Genomic DNA, 23,453 nt, shown 5'->3' with positions numbered 1-23,453 from the left:
TGTCTTGGGAATGAGTTTTCTGCCTGCGTGTAAACGGAGCCGAACTTCCGGCTTCCACTTTCTATTATCTCTAAGCACCGGTAGTTGTTTTCTTCTTACAAAGTTTCCTTTATGCAGCTGGCAGGAATATGGAATGAGTATCAGGCAGGTTCCTTGTTAGCAGCTTGATTTTTCCTTGCTTTTCTTTGCTTTTCTGGGAGCCTTTTCTTATGAGTAATATTTTATTTGGGGAAATGACGAAGGGGGAGTTTGATTCCTTCCCAGAACAGGTTAGTGGGGTGGGGCAGGAATGGGGATTTTGAAGTAACCTTCCCCTGTCACGCCCACTAAGCCATGCCATGCCCACCAAGCCACACCCACAGAACTGGTAGTAAAAAAATTTGAAACCCACCACTGGCTGGAATGTAATGTGGTTAAACAGGAAGAGAATTGAGGAGGGGCTTGTAGGTTTAACAGCCCTCCTATTATTTCTGCTGCCTTCCTGTCAACCTTGTGAGGTAGTCCTGACAGGAAGGCACACTTAGCAGTACTTGGTCTGTTTTAATATACAGTTGCATTGGTGGAAAGTACATCTTGCATCCCTCACATTTACAATAGAAGAATAACAATAGCACTTAGACTTCTATACCGCTTCACAGTGCTTTACAGCCCCCTCTAAGCGGTTTACAGAGTCGGCCTGTTGCCCTCAAAAATCTGGGTCCTCATTTTACCGACCTCAGAAAGGACGGAAGGCTGAGTCAACCTTGAGAAGACGAGAATCGAACTGCTGGCAGTCGGCAGAATTATCCTGCAATCCTGCATTCTAAACACTGCGCCACCAAGGCACTTCGAAACAAGCGAGGGACACTCCTGAGATGTTTGCCGTGTCATGTTTTTTGTGCAGGCTCAACTGTCTTCTCTCATCTGACCATTGTCTGGCCTAGTTTCTCAACTTCAACAACTTGAAGATTATGTGGACTTCATCTCCCAGAATTCCCCAGCCAGCCATATGGCTGGCTGGGAAATTCTGGGAGTTGAAGTCGACACATCTTCAAGTTGCCGAGATTGCGAATCATTATTAAAGTCTGTGGCACTTCTTTTCTGTCTCCTAAAATCATTCGCGGATGCCATTACACCTCCTTTCCTCAAACCCTGAGCTTCCTCTCCATCTTGGCTGCCCATGGGCACTAATAAATCTGTTTGCCATTTTGCCAGGAGGTGTATCACGAGCCCCACATCCAAACTGAATGGGATCAACTTCGCAAGGCCTTTGACACCATCAAACTAATAGGGCCGGAAGAAGATCTGAGTGAGGGGGAAGCCCGAGATATGGCTATGTAAGTAAATAATAGTGCAAATCTGTAGAGATTCTCAGTCATCCAGGTTATGGTTGTGCCAAAAGTGCTTTTTCAGGAGACAACTGGACTTTTCTTGGTTTGTTTGTTTTTTTTCTTTTGAAGACGTTTCGCTTCGCATCCAAGAAGCTTCTTCAGCTCTGGCTGGATGGTGGGGAATGGAAGGATTTATATTCCTTGCAGACAGCTGGTCATTTGCATCCTTTTAGAGGGTCGTTGAAGCACTTGGAGGTTTATTTGTATCAGATAGAGATTACAGAGTTGGAAGGGACCTTGTAGGTCATCTAGTCCAACCCCCCGCCCAAGCAACCCCTACACCATTTTTGACAGATGGCAATCCAGTCTCTTTTTTTTTTTTAATTTTTATTTTTTTAAAAACGTTTTTTATTAGTAATTCAAAAATTAAAAACATTGGACATAGATACCGGCCAATACGCTCTCACAGAGAGGGCCTCCTCAGGGTGCCGTCGGTCAAGCAATGTCGGCAGGTGGCCCCCAGGGGGAGAACCTTCTCTGTGGGAGCACCCGCCCTTTGGAACGAGCTACCTCCCGGAATATGGCTGATCTCGGATCTCTGCACTTTCCGTAAGGCCCTGAAGACGTTTTTATTTCAGCAAGCCGGCCTGGCCTGAATAGGTTTTATGGGTTAGTTTTTTAATTGTATAGCTTGAGGTTTTAAATTGAGAGGCCGATTAATTTAATTTATTTTTAGTTATCTTAACTTTTATATTGTATGTTATTTTAATTTTCGGCTGTTCACCACCCTGAGTCCCTTCGGGGAGAAGGGCGGGATATAAATTCAATAAATAATAATAATAATAATAATAATAATAATAATAATAATAATAATAATAATAATAATATGACATCACTGGTCTCAAGCATCTTCCAACACTTTAAGTTAATACATAATATACTAATGATGATATAATAATATATTCCTTACCCTTATACGTTATTTAAAAATAGTATAATATTAATCATATATACCTTATTCCTATACAATTATACATATCTATACCTACATATACCAGTGGTGGGTTCCTCCCGGTTCGGCCGAGCCGGTAGCGGTGACGATATGACGTCACCGAACCGGTTCTCTTTGTTTGGGAGCTGGGCCCTCCCGCCCCGCCCCCCCCGTGTTATTCTTACCTTTTATTTGGCCCCGCCCCCAATCTATTTGCTGCCTCCCGAGTCCCAGCTGATCGGCTAGAAGGAAAAAAACTGTTTAAACTTGCCGCGGGGCTTCAAAGAGCCGCCTTAGCTGATCAGTGTTAAAACGCAGCGTGGTGGTAGACCAGTGCGCTCGAAAAACAAATGGGTAGACCGGTGCCTCCAAAAACAAATGGGTAGACCGGTGCCTCCAAAAACACATAGGTAGACCTGAACGCTCCAAGAACAAATGGGTAGACCAGTACAGCTCTGCAAGCAGTTAAAAGCCTGGTAGACCAATACCTCTGCTAAATCCTAAAGAATTGTCACATGACCATCAAGCCACGCCCACAAAATAAACCACACCCACAGAATCGGTAGTAAAAAAATTTAGAACCCACCTCTGACATATACCTATCTATACAATTCACATACATATTTATCTATAATAACATATATAATAATAACGTGTAGTCTAACACTACACATTTGTCTCGGCTATTCTCCTTTTATCTAACCATTCGTAGAATTTTGCCCAGGTTTTATAGTACAATGTTTCGCTTTTATCCTCGAGTTCCAAAGCGAGTCTATCCATTTCTGCGCAGTTGAAAAATTTTAGTGGTATTTCCTCTTCATTTGGGGTAGCTTTCTCTTTTCACTTGTGTGCAAAGGCTATCCGTGCTGCTGTAAGTATATGCAGTAGTAGATAATTTATGTCTTTCTTGTATTTGCCCTCTGATAAAAGAGTTGGTTGGAAGAAATTTTGTTAATAAACATAGAAGTCAAACCGGAATTTTTCCTTTTGGGAATACAAGAAAAAAAAAATTATTTTATACACAAGCAAACATTTAATACATCAGTCATCCCTCCCGTGTGACATCTCGGCGTTTTCTCTGTAACTTTATCTTTTTGTTGTTTCTTCTGTCTTCGTTTTCACCAAATCTATTGCAACATTTCTCCAAAAGTACAATATTCTAATTATACCATTTTTTTACATAGCTATTAATTTACTCATCTGTATCTCTTTTCTAACCAATGGTAAAATTGAGCCCATATCTTAAAGTATTCTGAATCCTCTCTTTCTTTAATCATCAGGGTTAATCTATTCATTTCTGCACAGTCTAAATTTTTTTTAATTACTTCTCCTTCCAAGGGTTTTTTCTCTGATTTCCAATTTTGTGCAGAAACAATCCCTGCAGCTGTTATTACATGTGTAATCAAATAGGTATTTTGTTTACTAGTTTTCTCTGGAAGGACACCCAGTAGGAACAGCTCTGGTTTTAAATCTATACGTTGTTGTATCATTTCTTCCAACCATGTCTTAATTGTATTCCAATAGTTTTTAGCTTCTGGACATGTCCACCACATATGATAATAAGATCCTGGTAACTGGTTTATTTTTATTTTTTTTATTTGATTTATATGCTGCCCTTCTCTGGAGACTCAGGGCGGCTTACAGTGCGTTAAGCAATAGCCTTCATACTTTTGTATATTTATACAAAGTCAGCTTATTGCCCCCACAAACTGGGTCCTCAATTTATCTACCTTAGAAAGGATGGAAGGCTGAGTCAACCTTGAGCCTGGCGAGATTCGATCTTACTTTAATTGCAGACAGCTGGTGTTAAATTACAGTGCTCTGTCTGTTGAGCTATCCAGGCTCCTTATTGATTTTGATTTTGATTGATATTGATTTTCTTTATATACAGTGGACATTGTTAGTTTGTAATTCCTTTCCCATAACAGTCTCTTCTTGAAAGCTTCCAGTGATGAAGCTCCCACAACTTCTGAAGGCAACTTCTGTTCCATTGGTTGATTGTTCTTACTGTCAGAAAATTTCTCCTTATTTCCAGGTTGAATATCTCCATCATCAGTTCCCATCCATTTTTCCTTGTCTGGCCTTCAGTGCCTGGGAAAATAGCTTGACCCCCTCAAATATTGGAAGACTGCTATCATGTCTCCCCTGGACCTTCTCTTCACTAGACTTAGCCATGCCCAGTTCCTGCAACCGTTCATCGCATGTTTTAGCTTCCAGTCCCCTAATCATCTTCGTTGCTCTTCTCTGCACTCTATCTAGAGTTTTTTATATTGTGGTGACCAAAACTGGACGCAGGCTTTATAGAGTGGTATTAGTACCTCCCTTGATCTTGATTGTATCCCTCTGTTAATACAATTTAGGATTGCATTGGCTTTTTTCGCTGTCGCCGCACAACCCTATCCTTAGGGTCACCTGAATAGTGCTCCTGGTTTCTGTCGTCTGCTATTTTTTTTTCCTCTGGAAATCCATTCCTACTCCCACACCATTCAAAGAGTGCTCTTCCCAAACTGTATAGCTAAAAGTCTGTAGGGATTCTCCGTCATCCATTATCCTGTCAGAGCTGAAGAAGGTTTTTTGGATGAGCAACGAAACGTCTTCGAAAGTAAAAACAAGAAAATCCAGTTGCCTCCTGAAAGTCCAAAGCACCTGTGGGATACATATGGTGCAGTGGTGGGTTCCTCCCCTGTTCGGTCTGGTTCGGCCGAGCCGGTAGCGGTGACGATATGATGTCACCGAACCGGTTCTCCGTCCCACCCCCCCACCCTCCCACGTTATTCTTACCTTTTAATTGGTCCCACCCCCAATCTATTGCTGCCTCCTGAGTCCCAGCTGATGACTAGAGGGGAAAAAAACTGTTTAAACTCTTGCCGCGGGGCTTCAAAGGGCCGCCCTACAGCTGATCAGTGTTAAAAGCAAACAAATGAGTCGGGTCGTAAGTACGAGGACCTTCCAGAAATGACTCTGACCAGCTAGCCACGCCCACCTAGTCACATGACCTCCAAGCCACACCCACAAAATAAGCCACGCCCACAGAACCAGTAGTAAAAAAAAATTAGAACCCACCCCTGATATGGTGTAAGAAATGACAGATTCAGCTATCTAAAATGGTTAGGAAAGCACAGGGTGGATGTGTATGTCTGGAAGGGGAACGGGGTGCCAGAAGCAAAAGCAGAGATGCCAAGGCACATTTTCAACAGGGCTGGCATCATATCCTACACAGCCAGGCAGAAATTCAACCAGGAAAGCTTTGCTTGTGGCTACTAAGCGCTACCTTTCAAGTAGTTTTTACTATTGCCGGATATCAGGCACGACATAGCAATGAAGTGTGATTCTGCAGATGTTTTGTCTCCAGTTCGGCAACTCGCTTCGAACAGAAGTCCCTAGATTTAACACATGTTGATAAGTGGCTGTATTCATCCTCCTCTTTTAACGACCCCATAATTCCTGGCAGGGTGGAGTCTGGGCAGCCGAATGGAGCTAGCAGAGTGTTTACTGGCCAGATGCCCTTCCTGTTGCCAGTGCGGAGTTTTGTTCAGCAGATATATTCTCATTGTGCCCAGAGAGAGAAATATCTGCCTCTACCTAGGATCGAACTCACAGCCTCCTGATTGTGAGGCGAGAGCTCCACCTCTAGGCCATCACACCACTCCTTGATAAGGGGCTGTATTCCTGACATAATGAAAGCCACATGAGTGGGGAGCATCTGCCTAAACCTGAGGATAAAAATCAAGTCTGAGATATTTCTCTACGCCAGGATTATCAAAATTCAGACACTTGGCAATTGGTTCATATTTATCACGGTCACAATGTGATCCTCTTTTGCGACCTTCCTGACAAGCAAAATCAATGGGGAAGCCAGATTCACTTTAACAACCGTATCATTAATTTAACAACTGCAGTGATTCACTTAACAACTGTGGCAAGAAAGGTTGTAAAACGGGGCAAAATTCACGTAAGAAACGTCTCACTTAGCCACAGAGATTTTGGGATCGATTATTGTCGTAAATCGAGGACCACCTGTACAAGGTCTCCTGTGTTTGGTTGGCGGAGAGAAATGGGCAGCAAAAGATCAACCTTTTAATCCAGTGTTTCTTAACCGTGGCCATTTTAAAAATGGGTGAACTTCAACTCCCAGAATTCCCCAGCTAGCATGGCTATCTGGGGAATTCTGGGAGTTGAAGTCCACCGATCTTAAAGCTGCCGAGTTTGTGAAACACAGTTCTAATTCGTCCTCTTTCTTTTTTTGCATCCCAGGGACCTGTGTCGACAGGATGCCACCTGCGACTATTACTTCAGCCTCGATGCTGACGTGGTGGTGACAAATCCCGAAATCCTGCAAATACTTATGCAGGAGAACAAGTAAGCAGTAGTTCCACACCCACCCGAGCTCTCGGCCAAGCTACAAGCCCTATCACTTCTCCTCCCACCCACTGGCTTTTGTGCTCCTGATTTCTATATTACTCCTCTGTACTATCCAGGTATGTGATTGCTCCAATGGTATCTCGATATGGCAAGCTTTGGTCCAACTTTTGGGGTGCCCTGAGCCCCGATGAATATTACGCCCGCTCAGAGGACTACGTGGAATTGGTGCAAGGCAAGAGAATGTAAGTGGGAGCAGATGGATGGTTGGGCAGGAAGGTAGCTTTTGCAGAGCGCTAAACTTCTACAAGTCAGCCAGATGTGTCAGCCTTCCCATGTGGACCAGACAAGAAAGATGTCCAGATAACCGAATTCTGCTTTATTGTGAAGCTAATTATTAGAATCTTGCAAGTCTGAAAGTACAAATCTCTCACTGTCTTTGTTGAAGGTTTAGTTAGCAAAATCTTATAGGTCTGAAAGTACAAATCTCCCACGGTCTCTGTTGAAGGGCTAGTTAGCAAAATCTTATAGGTGTGAAAGTACAAATCTCTCACTGTCTCTGTGGAAGGGCTAGTTAGCAAAATCTTATAGGTCTGAGAGTACAAATCTCCCACGGTCTCTGTGGAAGGGCTAGTTAGCAAAATCTTATAGGTCTGAAAGTACAAATCTCTCACTGTCTCTGTGGAAGGGCTAGTTAGCAAAATCTTATAGGTCTGAGAGTACAAATCTCCCACGGTCTCTGTGGAAGGGCTAGTTAGCAAAATCTTATAGGTCTGAAAGTACAAATCTCTCACTGTCTCTGTGGAAGGGCTAGTTAGCAAAATCTTATAGGTCTGAGAGTACAAATCTCCCACGGTCTCTGTGGAAGGGCTAGTTAGCAAAATCTTATAGGTCTGAAAGTACAAATCTCTCACTGTCTCTGTTGAAGGGCTAGTTAGCAAAATCTTATAGGTCTGAGAGTACAAATCTCCCACGGTCTCTGTGGAAGGGCTAGTTAGCAAAATCTTATAGGTCTGAAAGTACAAATCTCTCACTGTCTCTGTGGAAGGGCTAGTTAGCAAAATCTTATAGGTCTGAGAGTACAAATCTCCCACGGTCTCTGTGGAAGGGCTAGTTAGCAAAATCTTATAGGTCTGAAAGTACAAATCTCTCACTGTCTCTGTGGAAGGGCTAGTTAGCAAAATCTTATAGGTCTGAGAGTACAAATCTCCCACGGTCTCTGTGGAAGGGCTAGTTAGCAAAATCTTATAGGTCTGAAAGTACAAATCTCTCACTGTCTCTGTTGAAGGGCTAGTTAGCAAAATCTTATAGGTCTGAGAGTACAAATCTCCCACGGTCTCTGTGGAAGGGCTAGTTAGCAAAATCTTATAGGTCTGAAAGTACAAATCTCTCACTGTCTCTGTGGAAGGGCTAGTTAGCAAAATCTTATAGGTCTGAGAGTACAAATCTCCCACGGTCTCTGTGGAAGGGCTAGTTAGCAAAATCTTATAGGTCTGAAAGTACAAATTTCCCACGGTCTTCTTTACATACCAATAAACTAGGGAGAGTTCCTTCTGAGCCTCTTGCTCTACCGCTATGTAGGTGAGGGCTATGCTGTCTCTTATCTGATCATTCCTCTTTGTTTCATCTTTTCCACATATCCTTAAAAGAGGCTATGCTAAAGCAGAATTCTGGAGCTTGAGAAGAATAGCAATAGTGTTGTGGCCCGCCAGCGGCCAGCAGAGCTGGCAGCAGATTCGGACAATGAGGAGGTTGGAGAGGAACATGGGCCAGTCCTGGAGTCTGGGAAAGGCTCTGCATCGGAGGCAGAGATGGGGCCAGGGCCGGATGCCAGTTATCAGCTGCCTTCGGTGTCAGACATCAGTGGGGCAGAAGAACAGCTGGAGCCTGTTCCCAGTGTGTGCATGCACAGAGTTGCCAGATGAAGGGAACAGCCAAAGAACAAGGGTCAGCTTGGGAGTAAGGCCACAGGTGGATGATGAATAGCCCCTCCCAGAGGGAATAAAAGAGGAGCGAAAGGGGAGTGGAGTTTGCGGGAGACAATTAGTTCGCCTAATTGGTTCGTGACTCTCCGAAACTCTTTGCCAAGTTTTGAAGATGTCGGCCTGGCAGCTCTCCAAGCCAGATAAGGTCTGTGCCTGTAAATTCTCCCTTGAAAGACTTTGGTGAAGGTGAATGGGAGGAATTCACTGTTTGTTTAATAAAAAGGGGTTTTTGTCGGGACCAGGATTCTGCTTTGTGATTTTTGGGGAAGCCTAGGTCAGAACAAATAGCAATAGCACTTAGATTTATATACTGCTTCACAGTGTTTTACAGCCCTCTCTAAGCGGTTTACAGAGTCAGCATATTGTATGTATGTAGCATGTGTATATATATCAGGGGTGGGTTCTACTTACCTTTACTACCGGTTCGCAACGGGAGCGCGTGCGCGCTTGCGCTTCTGCGCATCTGCAGATCACCCATGATGACGTCGTGGCGGGTGGGTGGAGCCTCCCGCCGGTTTCTATAGATCTGGACCGAACCGGGGGCAACCCACCACTGGTATATATGTGCGTTACGTATGTGTTTGGGTAGATATACACTTTCTCTTGAGAGCATGCAACAGAATTTCATTTTTAATGTGAGCCAGTGTGCTCACAGTAAAAAAAAATGACAATAAAGTAATCTTATCTATCATCTTATCGTCTCTCATTATCTTATCTTATCATCTTATCTCATTCCATCAAATCCTCTCCTCTCCTCCCTTCCCTTCCCTCCTCTCCTCTCCTCCCTTCCCTTCCCTTCCCTCCTCTCCTCTCCTCCCCTCTCTTCTCCTCTCCTCCCCTCCCCTCTCTCCTCCCTTCCCCTCCCCTCTCCTCTTATATTCTTAATTTTCTTGGGAGGCAACAGAAGGAGATGGCTTCCATCAATCTACCTCCCTCCGATCTTCCAAGAAGCCATGTTGCATCTGGAATTTTGGACTGAATACTCCTTGGCATAATCCAAACCTTGTTTATTGTACTGCGGATTCTCATGATGCTTTTTTCCCTATTGCAGTGGGGTGTGGAACGTGCCCTATATCTCTCAGGCCTACCTGTTGAAAGGGGAGATCTTAAGGCAGGAGTTGCCCCAACGCAATATTTTCACCTTGGAGGACACGGATCCGGACATGGCCTTTTGTAAAAGTGTGCGGGAGAAGGTGAGCGTTATTGCTTTCTTACAACCTGCTCCTCCGAAAGAACGAAGTTCTTTTAAAAAAAATTGTTTTTCGAATTTTATATTGATAATATAAGTGTACCCTGTTTCCCCAAAAATAAGACATCCCCTGATAATAAGCCCAATCGGGCTTTTGAGCGCATGCGCTAAAATAAGCCTCCCCCTGGAAAATAAGCCCTCCCCAAAAATATTTAAACACAGAGCTGGAAATCAGGTAAGACAGCAAGAGGAGCCCCGTCTTGCTCCACGAGCCCCAAAATAAGAAGACCTCCCCCAAAATAAGGCCAAGCGCTTATTTCAGGATTCAAAAAAATATAAGACAGGGTCTTATTTTCGGGAAAACACGGTATTACAAAGGTCTTCAGTTGAGAACCATTGTTTTCAGCAAACGTTCAAAGTTGGGAGGGTACTAAATGCGGTAGTCTTCAATTTATGACAGCTTGTTGAGTAACCGTTTGACGTTACAATGGCGCTGAAAAAAATAACTTAGGTTTTTCATACTTACAAAACGGTTGCACACGATCAAATTTCGAACACTCGGCAAAAAGAGCCGAGGTGGCACAGTGGTTAGAGTGCAGTACTGCAGCTACTTCAGCTGACTGCTAGTTCAGCAGATCAGCGGATCAAATCTCACCAGCTCAAGGTTGACTCAGCCTTCCATCCTTCCGAGGTGGGTAAAATTGTGGTGGTAAGTCAAGGACTACTTGTAGTTTCGACAGATCTTCAAACTTCAAGAAACAATCTGGACATTTGATAATCAACTCTAACAATGGTTGCAGTGTGCCCTGATCATGTGATCACCATTCATGACCTGCCCTGCTGACTTTGCACAAAGTCATTGGGGAAGCCAGCAGGTCTCTCTAGTAAATTGCTTGCAATTTTACTTCTTTTTCTTCCAAGGAGCCTGGAACCTACAGTACCATCCTCCTCACCTGACAACAGCCTCCCCTAGCGCTGCCACACTTGCACTGCACTGCAACAACCACTTACCTGTCTACTGGTCTGTTTGTGAACCTGTCTGGGACATGCGACTTCCTGCTGGCTTCCCCATTGCAAGGAGGTCTAAAGATGGGCTGCTGGGGGTTCGCAGGGGTTCGGGAGAACCTCTAGCTAAGATTCTGTACAGTTCAGAGAAACCTCCAAATTCCACTCGTGGCTGGCTCCGCCTACCCCTCCCCTCCCAGGAGTTCCCACGCAGACCGTTTTGGATGCACGTAAGTGCAGGGTGCGTGTGGAGGCTCGGGGAGGTTGAAAAGTGGGCCTACCGGAAGTTCGGGAAGGCTGCAAATGGGCCTGTTTCTGGCCTCCAGAGGGCCTCCGGAGGCTGAGGAGGCCGTTTTTGCCCTCTGGGAGGTTCGAGAAAGGCCTCCAGAGCCTGGGGTGGGCAAAAACACACACACACCTGCCGTGGTGCAGGAGGCCGACTAGGCCATGCCCAACATGGCCACGCCCACCTAGCAACCTGGCAGAGAACCCCTTGCTAAAATTTTTGAAGCCCACCCCTGAGGAGGTCCTTGCTTAACCATCCACGATCCTTGCTTAACAATGGCAACAGCGACTGATGGGATTGTCGTCTCTAAGAGATGTGGTCATGTGATGTCTCACTTTATGACTGCATTGCTTAGCAGTAGAACCTCTGCTCCCAATTATTATTGTTAAAACAAGGACTATCTGTAGCTTGGGTAGTTTTATAAACAATTTACCATATTTTTCGGAGTATAAGACGCACCAGAGTATAAGACACACCTATCTTTTTTGGTGAGGAAAAGAAGAAAAAGAAAGCTCCCTCTGTATCTGCCTCTGAGCAATTTTGCCTCGTTGCAGCAAATAGCCAACAGCCTGCTTTACTTTCATTTTTGTTTTCAGCATAGCTTGATTAGCACAAGGGAAAAAAATCTGCTCTAGCAATTTACCTCTTTGCAGCAAGCAGCAGAGCCCTGCGCAAAACAGCTGAGAGCAAATCAGCTGAGAGTCGGGAGGCCGATCCAATCAACTTGTGCTAATTAGGATGTGCTGAAGCTGAAAGGAGCTGTTTTTTCTTGCTGTTTGTTTGCAAGGAGGTAACTGCTGCGAGGCAGAGGCCAAAGGGTGGGGGCCAGTGAGTGGGCGGGACTACACTTGGTATATAAGACGCACCTAAATTTTCACCCCCTTTTAGGGGGGGAAAAGGTGCGTCTTATACTCTGAAAAATATGATACCTTTACGTTCCCCAGGTACTGTTTCGACGTATTCTTAAGGAGTAGAAATTTCCTCTAGACCAAAATACACTCTGAAGTGATGTTTGTTAACCTTGATGACTTTTAAGATGTCTGGACTTCAACTCCCAGAATTCCTCAACCAACCTTAAAGTCCGGACTTCTAAAAGTTATCAAAGTTGAGAAAAGCTTCTCTAGAATTTTGTTTTAAAACTCTGCAGAAGAAGCACAGGACATACGTGAAAGATGCCTGTGTATATTTATATTTATATTTATATTTATATTCATAGTTATAATTTATAATAATTTATAATTTATATTTAACATTTTTTGGTATCCCCTGGCGTGTGGGCTCTTGGGATCCCAAAGTCATGCAAATTTGGCCTAAATATGGCCCCTCCTATCCTTTACAGGGCATCTTTCTCCATATTAGTAACCGGGATGATTTTGGACGCCTCCTTTCCACCACGAGATACAACATCTCCCGTCTACATCCTGAGCTCTGGCAGATTTCTGAAAATCCTCTGGTGAGTGCACCCAGTTGCACAGGATGGGGTCCTTTTCTCTCAATCTAATACATCCATCCCTGCGCCTAGATCCCAGAGTGTGCTGCCCGACTCCCTCACACATACACGCCGGTGTGATTTACACGCGGAAAGTTTTATTGGTATTCCCCAGCAGTTCTCTACACCTGGCTTCAGGACTGTTCCAAACGAAGCCAACCACAAACAAGCCCAGATTAATCCTTCAGGCAATGGCCAACTAGTCCATAAAACAAATAGCAAGCTGGTCAAACAAGTAAGTCCCATAAATGGACACAAAGCCTCCGGGCAAAAACCGAAAGTCCATCCACGTTAGCTCATGGGTTTTAGAAATTCAGAGTCTCAAAAGTCTCGAGCAGGAAAGATGAACCAACACAGCTACGACCCATGCATGTTGTCCCCAGCAATGCCTCCCTCGGTCTCCCGTGCTAAATAGCTTCCCAAAGGAGCCCATCAAGAGGGGCAGGGCCTTCTCCCGAGCAATCTGGCAGACCTCCATTCCTCTGCCATGCGTGATCTAACTTCCACCAGGGCAGGCAGCCCCTCTCTCTCCTCTTCACTGGCCTGCAAGCTGTCCCCAGCCGAAGCCTGTAATTCTTTTTCTGCTGGCCATTCAGAGTCAGTAATTAACTCGGTTCCTGATGTGCCAGGAATGAGATCATTCTCCTTCAAGCCGGCCTCCGAGGAAGAGTCAGAGGAGTTGTCCAAGGGAGACATCATAGGGAGGACTTCTCTGGAGGGGTGAGAAATTATATGCTCATGGAACTACCTTTGCAATTTCCATGGCATTACAGGAAATCCAGATGTACTCCTTGGGTAGCTGTCTCTTGAGCTTCCCACAATGTCCAACGCCCTCTGAGAATTCTGGGAATTGTAGTTTCAGAATATCAGAAAGTGTTTGAGGAAGGCGGAGATAAGATGGCAAGTTTTGCAGAAATGAAATGTTTAGTCCAGGACTGGATTGGCTGACATGCATTAGATTAGGAGCAGTGGTGCTTTCAGCCAGTTTGTACCGGTTCAGGCGAACCAGTAGCAGAGATTGTGGGTGGGCCTGCTCACCCGCCCCGGCGTAAAGACATCCTATTTAGCCACGTTTTTGAGGCCAGGCACATTCACGGAAGGCCGGGTGCATGCGCGGAAGGCCCGCGTGAAGCAAGCATGTGCGAACGGGACGAACCGGTGGTAAGAATATGTAAAACTCACCGCTGATTAGGGGATGCACTTCTTGAGTATTCTGATAACCCTACATGACTCTGTTTTTAGTTTGTCCCTTTTCTTTCTGGACAGGACTGGCAGGAGAAATATATCCACGAGAACTACTCGCGCGTTCTTGAGGGAGAATTTTTTGAACAGGTGACTGTCTCTCTTTTCCCTGGTCCTCTTGAATTGCTGAATTCACTCTCTCAAAACTTCCTGGGCTCACTGTTTCTTCTTCCCGTTGGCAGCCTTGCCCTGATGTTTACTGGTTTCCAGTGTTCACTGATCAGATGTGCGACGATCTGGTGGAAGAGGCGGAACACTTTGGCCGGTGGTCTGGAGGAAAACATGAGGTGGGACCCAGTGATGGATTCAACCAGTTCGCACCTATTCGGGAGAACCGTTTGTTAACTTTCTGAGCAGTTCGGAGAACCGGTTGTTGGAAGAAATCACCTTTTGTTTTTTTCCACTTTACAGAGCTAATCCTGTAAGGAAGGCAGGAAGGAAACATTCTGGTGTTATTTCTAGCTTAATCTTTATTGCCCTGCTTACAGAAACTGCCTCTCCGGTTAACCCTTATTACATTGTAACAGCTAAAGGTTCTTGGCAGTACTCCCAGACTTACTGTCGCCTGAGCTTCTCTAGAGTTTTTTTTTTCTTTGCTGGTACTTTGTTTTGCTTTATTAGGGGCTTGACTTTCTTAAAGGGGAAGGGTTGTTTTAAGCTTTTTACACTGCTGTTGGGAGGAAATACTACCTTGTTGGAGTTCTTCCAGCCAGGATGCAACCATTAGCGCTTTAAAGAAATAATTGAATAACGAAGCAGAGCTGCCAGAAAGAAGCTTTTAATGACAAGGAACCAAGATGAATGACATTCAGCAAGGCTGGCTGAATGTCACGCCCACCAGTCACATGGCCACTCAGCCACGCCTATCCAGCTGGTCATTAGGGCAGAGAACCTGTGTTAAATTATTTGAATCCTACCACTGTTGGGACCATCCTAGCCTTTTTCCTCCAAGATGATCATTCAGATTGCTTCATTTGGAAGAGGATTGAGGAGAGTTTGGAAGAGGGTCAAAGAAGGCTTGCAGAATGATGGGGGACCTCAACCACCTTAGAACAAAAACAGTTGGAACCCTGAACATTAAAACAAGGCATAATTGAGGAGTGGAGCAGTTCACAGAAAGGTCAAAAGAAATCAAGATGGTGACTACTTTTTTATATGTGTTGGATGTAAAACAAGAGTTGTGCTTCACACACATAGTCTTGGCCATGATCATTTTTGTCCCTTTTCATCTTATGGGCAAGGTGTATAAAATGGAGCATGATATGGGGAAGGAGGAACACCCTGGTCTAGGCTACGGCTCTTCCTTCTGTCTCTCAAGTTTATTTTCACAACCTATCACAATTCCTTCCATTCTGCGCCTCCCTTCTAGGACACTCGGCTGGTTGGCGGCTATGAGAACGTCCCCACCGTTGACATTCACATGAACCAAATCGGCTTTGAGAAGGAGTGGCTGCAGTTCTTGCAGGACTACATTGCACCGGTCACAGAAAAGTTCTATCCAGGCTACCACACCAAGGTAACAGCACCGTGTCTCAAGGTTACTGGGGGCCGAGTGTAGGTAGAGGAAGCAGAGAATCCTACAGGATATCTTTTGCCATTTCTACAAAGTAATCGGGCCGCAATATTGGCTTTTGTCCCCCCCACCATTTGTCACGTGATTGTGTCACTTAGTGACGCTGCTTCCGACAATCCCAGTTGTTGCCATTAAGCGAGGATTACTGGGGTGGTTGAGGATCTTATGTGATTGCCACTTTTGAGTTCCTGCTGGCTTCCCCATTGACTTTGCTTATGAGAAGCTGGCAGGGAACATCAGAAATTGCAATCACGGGATCACTCCAAAGCTAGGATTCTGAGGACTGGTTGTAAGTTCCTCTCATTCCAGGTTATCCCATGGTTGACGGATTGCTGAACAAGATGTCGTAACCTGAAGATCATCTGTGCAATCATCCCTAGTCAAATTCAAATCTAGCAGCTAGATTTACGGTGGAGTGGGAGGGGCTGGTCTGGGTGGGAGGGGCCAGCCAGGGGTGGCATTCGGGGGTTCGCCGAACCCCAGCGATCCTTGGCTAGAGGATCACCCGAACCCTGCCGAACCCCCAGGAGCCCACCCCTGGGGATGTCTTATGGGAAACCTCAGTTTCCCATAATGAACACACTTCATTAAAAAGCATATGTTTTTTGGTGGGCTGCAGTTCATTTCGTCAGATATACAGGTGCCTTTTCATAAAATTTGTTTATTGCAAAGGGGGGGAAGTGCCAAACCCCCTGTTAATAACGTCCAAACCCCCTGTTAATAACGTCCACCAATGTTGGAAGGGTTCTTTAAGAAATAGAGATAACAGTGTATGTATGCATGAAATAAATAAATAGATTCAGTTCCGGGAAAGGACACGGTACCATTCAAATTTTCATATAAAGAATATGGATTTTTTTTTCACTGCCCAGTCCAGTTTACAGCCTTGTCTCTCTCCCAAGGACTGACCAGATCTAACCCTGCTTAACTTTTTTTCAAGGTCAGCCTGCCATCTACTCTTTGCTGTCCACTTAGATTCTTGAGATCTGCAGTGGCAAGAACACAACCTGGGCGAGTTGTATCTGCAGTGAATATGAGTGCCCCGTTTTAGGCAGGTGGTGTTGTGGCCTGTCGGCCACCTGCAGCCAAATCAGAGGAGGAGGAGGTGTGGGAGTCAGAGTCAGCATTGAGGCAACCTGAGAGCTCTGAGGGGGAAGAAGGAATGCAGCTAGCAGAGAGACAGAGACAGAGACAGAGACAGAGAGACAGGGGTGGAGCCAGGGCTGTCCCTCAGCCCTCAGATAGAAAGTCAATAACCCCCCAGGTCTGGAGGTTGCTGATGAGGAAGAGGAGGAACAGCTGGGTCCAGTGCCTGACGCGTGGATGCGCAGAAGGCAGAGGAGAGGAGAGCACTGGAAATCCGTGGGCCGATCCTTGGGATGGAAGAGCCACCACTGCTAGCGAAGCCCCACCCTAGCTCTGGTGAGAGGGCGGAGATGAATAGATGTAGCAGACAATTATTCATCTCCCGGACAGATGGACTTGTTAGCCTGCGGTGAAAGAGAAACTTTTTGCCAGGGCTGCTGGCGCTCCTAATAAAAGAATCTTTGAGTTAATTTCAGAGGGTTTGTCGTATTTGGGGAGCTGGGTCAGAACAGGTATGTACACAGTGTGCCATTCTCCACCCTGCCTTCACCCAATCTCCCGTTCTCAGGCTCGCGCAATCATGAACTTCATGGTCCGATACCGTCCGGACGAGCAGCCTTCTCTTCGCCCCCATCATGATTCTTCCACTTTCACCATCAATGTTGCTCTTAACCACAAAGGGATAGATTACAAGGTGAGTGCCTTTGGAGGGCAGGTGTCCTGCGTGAAGTGCTGGAGCTTCCCTGTGCATGGCTTGGTCTTGGATGCTTTGGGGCTGTGAAGAGAATGAGGATAGGACTTAGGGCAGTGATGGCTAACCTTTTTGCCATCACATGCCAGGAGTGTGGGGGGGGGATTGCGCACGTGTTCCCACACCATAATTCTATGTGCCATGCCCCCGTGCATGCGCAGCGACCCCCCCCCCGTAACCCCCACTCCTGGCACACAATGGCCCGGTAGGCCTGTTTTTCTCTCTCACCAGGCTCCAGAGCCTTTCTAGGAGTCTGGGGAGGGCGAAAACAGCCTTCCCCCCGGAGGCCCACCGGAGGCCGGAAACGGCCTGTTTGCCTTCTGGCAGCTCTGCGCATGAGTGCACTAGGAACAGGCTCCTCCTGTTCCTCTGCCTCTCTGCTGTGTGACTCTGGGGGCTCCAGAGTCCGCGCATCACTCCCAGATGGCCCTGGCCCCATCTCTGCCTCCGACGCAGAGCCCTCGTCGGGGCCTTTCCCAGACTCAAAGACTGGCCAATGTTCCTCCCCAGCCTCCTTACTGTCCAACTCCACTACCAGCTCCGCAGGCTGCTGGCGGACCACAACAGTTGTGTGTGCTCAAATGGTGCCCGTTGTGTGTGATGGCTAGCTATTAAGTCATTGGCTGTTGTTTGCTTGTACTACCAAGCCCTCCCGTCCTAAGTACTTGAAAAGCTGGTGGTAAATCAGTCCTCCTGTTGACTGAAGTTTCCCAGGCTTCAATCATTTCCCTGGCTGTTTTTGTGCCTGCTCGTCTGAAAATCTTAGTAGCTGCAAAAATTGAATGTACCGTATTTTTCGGAGTATAAGATGCTCCGGACTATAAGACACACCTACCTTTTTTGGTGAGGAAAACAAGAAAAAGAAATCTGCCTCTGCCTCCCAGCAATTTTGCCTCATTGCAGCAAACAGCAAATAGCCTGCTTTACTTTCATTTTCGTTTTCAGCATAGCTTGATTAGCACAAGAAAAAAAAATCTGCTCCCAGCAATTTACCTTTTTGCAGCAAGCAGCAGAGGCCCATGCAGCAATAGGCAATGGCCTGCAGCCTGAAACAGCTGAGAGTCGGGAGGCCGATCCAACGGACAATCAACTTGTGCTAATTAGGCTGTGCTGAAGCTGAAATGGGCTGTTTCTCCTTGCTGCTTGCTGCAAGGAGGTAAATTGCTGGGAGGCAGAGGCCAAAGGGTGAGGGCCAGTGAGTGGGCGGCGCTACATTCGGTTTATAAGATGCACCTAAGTTTTCACTTCCTTTTGGGGGGGGAAAGGTGCGTCTTATACGCCGAAAAATACGGTACGTCCTCGTTCGTTGTGATGTGGATTGCAGATTGGATCCTGCAACATTATCCTGGGACACCTATATCTGCCTTCATTCATAAGTTTATATTTGCCTGATGGATGCATAATGGGTCATGTGGTCAGTGTTGATTCTTTAACAACTACAGAGATAGACCTTCTCCAAGATGGTCACTCTCTAACCTGATCCTTCAGGTCGTCCAATGGTGCACCCAAGGCCATTGCATTCATCTACCTTGCTGCCGATTGTCTTCTTCCCTTTCCTTCCATTTTTCCCAGCACGATAGACCTCTGAAGAGGGCCTGTCTTTGCATAATGCCTATAAACCAGGGGTGTCAAACTCAAGGCCCGGGGGGCTGGATCTGGCCCGCGGGGTTGCTTAGATCTCGCCTGTGGGGCCACCCTGTTCTGACTTAGGCTCCCTTAAAAAGCAGGAAGCAGGAATTGATCCCGGCCAAACCTCTTTTATTTACACGACTGTGAATTACTTTCATTCACAGTCAGCAAGCTTTGTCCAAACAGTTTTTCAAAGGAATATTTATCAACACAGACCTTATCTCGCTTGGCAAGTTGCCACTTAACTCGTTTCCAAACGCAGAGTAAGGCAAAACTTGGCACAGAGTCTCTTAGAGCCACAAACAGAACTTTTCACTCTTGAAACTACCAAACGAACGAATTGTTTCCTGCAAAAGCCCCCTCCCCGTTTTCTCCTCTTTTGTTTCCTATGGGAGGGGCCAATCATCTGCAAGGTGTGGCTTTACTCCCGAGTCGACCCTGCTTTCTTAGTTGTTGTTGTCTTCTGGCAGCTCTGAGCATGCACACACTGGGAACGGGCTCCAGCTGTTCCTCTGCTTCACTGCTGTCTATTTCCCTCTTTGCCTCCGACGCAGAGCCCTCGTCCGAGCTTTCCCCAGCCCCTAGGACTGGCCCATCTTCCTCCCCAACCTCCTCACTGTCTGACTCTGCTGCTACCTCTGCTGGCTGTGTGCGGCTCTCCTGGCTCTGTTTTCGCTGGCAGAGGGTTGCAGGAGACCATCGCAGCCAGAAATAGAGCTCGGGGAGCCCATTTTCGCTGGCAGAGTTCTCGGGCTATCAAAGGAGCCCACGACACAAGTGACATCAAACTGGCCAAACCTACCCCAGACCCCCCCAAGGTCAAACACAACCCTGATGTGGCCCTCAATGAAATCGAGTTTGACACTCCTTGTTGTGGCCCACTGGCGGACCTGGCAGCAGAGTCGGCAAGTGAGGAACAGCTGGAACCAGTTCCCAGTGCGCACATGCGCAGAGCTGCTAGAAGACAAGAACAAAACAGAAAGCAGGGTCAACTCAGAAGTAAAGCCACACCTTGGAGGTGATTGGCCCCTCCCATAGGAAATAAAAGAGGAGCAAACAGGGAGTGGCCTTTTGCAGGAAACAATTTGTTCATTCCATGACTCTGAGAGACTCTGTTCCAAGTTTTGCCTTGTACTGCAGTTGGAAACAAGTTATGTGGCAGCTTGCCAAATGAGATAAGGTGTTTTGAGAAATATTCCTTTGAAAAACTGTTGGGACAAATCTTGCTGACTGTGAATGAACGTAATTCACAGTTGTGTAAATTTTGGTTTTGCCAGTGATTCCTGCCTCCTGCTTGTTAAGGGAGCCTAGATCAGAACACTGCTATAAACGTATGTGTCAGCACTTCAAGCTGCATTTACTCTAGTGCTAACATAAGAAGGAGAAGCGAAGGCGTCTGGAAAGGGACGTTTGATTTTTCACCTACTTATTTTCCCTGGAGATAATATCCCTTAGGAGATGGGATGGGAGGGGGGAAATTCCTTTGAGCTGGAGTAGATTAGGGGTAGAATGACTTGGAAGATGGCCAATGAGTGCAGGGGAGTGGGGAACGGAAAGGGAGGGTTTTGGGGCTGGAAGTCAGTGTTGGCTTCGATTGGAGCCTGGTTTAGAATGTCGTGCTTAGAGTTTTTCTTCAAAGACTTTGTTTGAAATGCAATTTATTTGAGACAACCTCAAAATTTGACAGTATGATCATTTGAACTTGGTCTCTTGTCTGTCTAAAATGGTTCTCTTTGCCCCAATAGGGAGGCGGATGCCGATTTATCCGCTACAATTGCAAAGTGGAATCTCCCCGCAAGGGCTGGAGCCTGATCCACCCAGGACGTCTCACCCACTACCACGAAGGTCTGCCCACCACTTGGGGCACTCGCTACATCATGGTTTCCTTTGTGGACCCCTAACGCTGGCATCCCCTGGCTCGCTCCCCCTCCTCCGGCCCATGGATTGAGGACCCCATGGTGGCCAGTGCACGAGGAGAGGTGCAGAAAAGAGGGGACTGTCTCTCTCTCTCTCTCCAGCTTCGTTGCCACTAAGTGCCTTCAAAACCAGAGAAAGGGACAACTGGTTTCCAAGCGCAAATGGACTCGTTTTATAGCTCAGCCCTTCATCGTCGATCACCACTAGCATCAAAAGCCATTGTTGCCTTCCTTCCCTCGTCTCCCATTATACCCAAGATTGGAGAAACAGAGGTCATTCCACTCTTCAGCCAGTTGTTACTTGATCCGGATCTGCTTCAAGTCCTGTCCCTGTGGCTCCGCCCTGAAAGAATTCTTACCACGCTAAAGAGGACGAGCATTGTTGAGCTAAGCCTCTGCATGGGATGAATTTGAGGTTGTTCAGTTGCTACACCACTTTCAACTTTGTGACCTCGTTGACCATAGCCCGCTACGCCCCACCCTCCATGTCCTCCAGTGTCTTCTGGACACTTTTGTCCAAATTCTTGTTCATTGCATTGATGACATTATCTAATCATTCAATGAGCCGCGGTGGCGCAGTGGTTAGAGGGCAGTACTGCAGGCTACTTCTGCTGACTGCCGGCTGCCTGCAATTTGGCAGTTCAAATTTTACCAGTTGACTCAGCCTTCCATCCTTTCCGAGGTGGGTAAGATGAGGACCCAAAATTGTTGGGGGCAATGTGCTGACTCTGTAAAACCGCTTAGAGAGAGGCTGTAAAGCACTATAAAGCGGTATATAAGTCTTAAGTGCTATTGCTATTTCATCCTCTGTCTTTCCCAACATCAAGGTCTTTTTCACAGAGTCCATTTGGCGGCCAAAGTATTTGAGCTTCAGAGTTAACAAGAGTTGGAAGGGACTTTGGAGGTCTTCTAATCCAACCCCCTGCTCAAGCAGGAAACCCTACTCCATTTCAGACAAAATGATTGTTCAATCCCTTGTTAAAAAGAGAAGAGCTACAGCTTCACTATCTGGTTTTCCAAACAACAATCAGGGTTGATTTTCTTTAGAATTTACGGACCAGATCTCCTTGCAGTCTTTTCCAGCAGATGGATACAAAACCTGAATACTTCCCTGTCGGGGAATTCCAGAATTCCATCTCTTCCGCTCCCGATTTTCTACCAAACCCCTCCTTGGGCTACAATCTGCCCAAGGATCTCTCCGAATCTAATTTTGGAAGAGTAGGAGGGGGGGTGGGAGCTCAAGATCCAGCTGCTGGTGAAACCATAAGGGTGCGTCAACCCAACTCCCATGCATGGAGAGGATCGGGACGGGGCCGGAAGTTGTGTCCTGGGAGGCTTCTTTCTTGGTCTACAAAAAGCAACTCCAGGAAGTCCGAGGAAGCAATGAAGATAGAAGACAATGGACAGATGTAATTGGTTTTTCTTCACTCCTGATGCTGGGGAGAGAGAGAGAGACAAGTCTTTTCTATAGGCATGCCTCTCGGTTTAGTTGGGCTGGAAAGAGGGACGGAGGAGGACATGGGAGGCTAACTACAGTTACAAATCAGCCCCACCCCAAAAAAATGCTCTCAATGCATTTTCAAATTCCTAGGAATGTTAAGCACTGTAATGGGAGCAGAGACATTACTCACATCTTATTTTTCAATGCTGGGCACAATCCCAGGGCTAAAAGTCTTTCCGTCATCACGCTCCACAAAGGATGACTTGTATCTATTCGATAGCTAAGAGACCCTCGTCTGAGATGGCTTCATTCCATTCCTCGAGATTTGAACCTCTCTTGTGGGAGCTCGCAGCTTTGCGTAGCCTCTCGCAACACTACGCCGTGGGCTGTCGGGTCCGTGCGGACGGAGGGGGTGGCAGTGTGCTAGCCGTGTCCCCATACGAAGCGTGCTTTAAATTATTTCCTGTCGGACAGCAGCACACTAAATAAAGCTCTGTTTTAAAAGAGGCAAGTGTGCTCAGCTTCACTCGAGAAAAGGGGAGACATGGGAATTTTGCAACCCGGGCTGCGGGCGTGCTGTTTGGCTAAAGGCCTTTTGGTTAGTCAGAATCATTAGAAGAGACTTTTAGGAGGTCAGCTGCTCAGGGAAGAATCCACTGGAACGTGTCTAGCAGGAGACGGTCTATTCTTTGAAGATCTTTAGTGAAGACTACCATGTTTCCCCGAAAATAAGACCCTGTGTTATATTTTTTGGAGCCCGGAAATAAGTGCTTGGCCTTATTTTCGGGGATGTCTTATTACTTTGGGGCATGTAGAGCAAGATGGGAGCTCCTCTTGCTGTCTTACCTGATTTCCAGCTCTGTCTCCCTAACCCTAACCAAAGGAAATGGCGGGGACCAGCTGCGTATGCGTTTAAATATTTTCGGGGAGGACTTATTTTTGGAGGGGGCTTATTTTAGCACATGTGCTCAAAAGCCCATTGGGTTTATTAGAAACAGAGTAGCTATCTCATGTGGCTGTCTGTTCTGCTGGTTAACAGTTCCGCTGGCTATACTTCATCTTTCCTGACACCCAGCTTGTATCTACCATTTTACCCTGAAAATATGACGTACTCAGAAAGTAAGTCCAAGCTTGATTTTTACACATGCACCCAATATAAGCCCTACCCCCCCCAAAATAAACCCTAATTAAGACCTCATCC

The 23,453-nt window shown here is 46.3% G+C and overlaps 1 protein-coding gene across 2 annotated transcripts in view; it reads left to right on the top strand.

Annotated features, from left to right (window-relative positions):
* Positions 1–22,758, top strand: part of PLOD3 (procollagen-lysine,2-oxoglutarate 5-dioxygenase 3) — a 61,398-nt gene extending 38,640 nt beyond the window's left edge. For both annotated transcript variants that reach the window (XM_034441844.3, XM_087893845.1), the window contains exons 10-19: positions 1,195–1,316; positions 6,556–6,660; positions 6,780–6,905; positions 9,697–9,838; positions 12,465–12,578; positions 13,881–13,946; positions 14,039–14,143; positions 15,226–15,372; positions 17,084–17,209; positions 20,641–22,758. In XM_034441844.3, the coding sequence (XP_034297735.1) occupies positions 1,195–1,316; positions 6,556–6,660; positions 6,780–6,905; positions 9,697–9,838; positions 12,465–12,578; positions 13,881–13,946; positions 14,039–14,143; positions 15,226–15,372; positions 17,084–17,209; positions 20,641–20,796 (1,209 nt within the window). In that variant the 3' untranslated portion in view covers positions 20,797–22,758. The remainder of the gene's footprint in view (positions 1–1,194; positions 1,317–6,555; positions 6,661–6,779; positions 6,906–9,696; positions 9,839–12,464; positions 12,579–13,880; positions 13,947–14,038; positions 14,144–15,225; positions 15,373–17,083; positions 17,210–20,640) is intronic.
* The last annotated feature ends 695 nt before the right edge of the window (positions 22,759–23,453 follow it).

This window comes from Pantherophis guttatus, chromosome 4, assembly GCF_059756535.1.
Source record: "Pantherophis guttatus breed Tessera chromosome 4, ASM5975653v1, whole genome shotgun sequence".
Lineage (NCBI taxonomy): Eukaryota > Metazoa > Chordata > Lepidosauria > Squamata > Colubridae > Pantherophis > Pantherophis guttatus.
The sequence above is the reverse complement of the archived record's forward strand: the minus strand, read 5'-3'. Positions and strand labels throughout refer to the sequence as shown.